Source organism: Terrapene carolina, unplaced genomic scaffold (genome assembly GCF_002925995.2).
Source record: "Terrapene carolina triunguis isolate 2854851 unplaced genomic scaffold, T_m_triunguis-2.0 Scaffold30, whole genome shotgun sequence".
NCBI classification, from domain to species: domain Eukaryota; kingdom Metazoa; phylum Chordata; order Testudines; family Emydidae; genus Terrapene; species Terrapene triunguis.
In genome coordinates, this window is record NW_020664381.1 from 7,704,547 (window position 1) to 7,706,100 (window position 1,554).

Below are 1,554 nucleotides of genomic sequence, written 5' to 3' on the forward strand. Positions count from 1 at the left end.
TTTTTCAACAGATTTGGATCTAGACATTTGATGTTCCAAAGACTCAGGGCGGCTGCTTCGAGACCTCTCTGCAGGCTCCTGAGCCTCTATTTCTTCAACAGATTTGGATTTAGACGTGACACGTTCAGAAGACTTGGAGCGGCTACTTCGAGACCTCTGTGAAATCTCCTGCACCTCTATTTCTTCATCAGATTTGGATCTGGACTGGAGCTGTTCAGAAGACTTGGAACGGCTACTTCGAGACATCTCTGAAGGCTCCTGCACCTCCATTTGTTCAACAGATTTGGATCTGGACTTGTGACGTTCAGAAGATTTGGAGCGGCTACTTCGAGACCTCCGTAAAGGCTCCTGCACCTCTATTTTTTCAACAGATTTGGATCTGGACTTGTGAAGTTCAGAAGATTTGGAGCGGCTACTTCGAGACCTTTGTGAAGGCTCTTGCACCTTTATTTCTTCAACAGATTTGGATCTAGATGTGCGACGTTCAGAAGATTTGGAGCGGCTACTTCGAGACCTCTGTGCGGGCTCCTGAACCATTATTTCTTCAACAGATTTTGATCTGGACTCGTGACATTCAGAAAACTTGGAGCAGCTACTTTGAGACCTCTGTGAAAATTCTTTGCCCTCTATTTCTTCAACAGATTTGGATCTAGACTGTTGATGTTCCAAGGACTTGGAGCGGCTACTTCGAAACCTCTGTGAAGACTCCTGGACCACTATTTCGTCAACAGATTTGGATCTATACATATGACATTCAGAAGACTTGGAGTGGCTACTTCGAGACCTCAGTGAAGGCTCCTGAGCCTCTATTTCTTCAACAGATTTGGATCTGGATTTGTTACATTCGGAAGACTTGGAGCGGCTACTTCTAGATCTCTGTGAAGGTTCCTGAGCCTCTATTTCTTCAACAGATTTGGAGCTGGACTTGTGAGGCTCAGAGGACTTGGAGCGGCTACTTCGAGACCTCCGTGAAGGTTCCTGTACCTCTATTCTTTCAACAGATTTGGATCTAGATTTGTGATGTTCAAAAGACTTGGAGTGTTTACTTCTAGATCTCTGTGAAGACTCCTTGCTCTCTCTTTTTCCAACAGATTTGGATCTAGATCTAGACTTTAGACCATCAAAGGATTTCGAGCATCTGCGTCTGGACCTCCATGAAGACTCTTTGCTTCCTAGTTTTTCAATAGATTTGGATCTAGATTTGAGACGATCAGAGGACTTGGAACGTCTACGTTTCGACTTCCATGAAGACTCTTTACTACCTATTTTTTCAACAGATTTGGATCTAGACTTGCGATGATCAGTGGATTTGGAGCGTCTACGTTTAGACCTCCGTGAAGAGTCTCTGCCCCCTCTTTTTTCAACAGATTTGGATCTAGATTTGAGACGATCCGAGGACTTGGAACGTCTACGTTTAGACCTCCATGAAGAGTCCCTGCCCCCTCTTTTTTCAACAGATCTCGATCTTGACTTGAGACGATCAGAGGATTTCGAGCGTCTGCGTCTGGACCTCCAGGAAGATTCTTTGCCACCTCTTTTTTCAACAGATCTGGA

The 1,554-nt window shown here is 44.8% G+C and overlaps 1 protein-coding gene across 1 annotated transcript in view; it reads right to left on the reverse strand.

Annotated features, from left to right (window-relative positions):
* LOC113405083 (protein SON-like) overlaps positions 1-1,554 on the reverse strand; it is a 55,080-nt gene that overhangs the window by 42,476 nt on the left and 11,050 nt on the right. The window contains exons 3-4 of the mRNA XM_029911397.1: positions 985-1,554; positions 280-435 (exon numbers count right to left, since the gene is read on the reverse strand). The exon at positions 985-1,554 is cut by the window's right edge and continues 7,184 nt beyond it. Of these exons, the coding sequence (XP_029767257.1) occupies positions 280-435; positions 985-1,554 (726 nt within the window). The remainder of the gene's footprint in view (positions 1-279; positions 436-984) is intronic.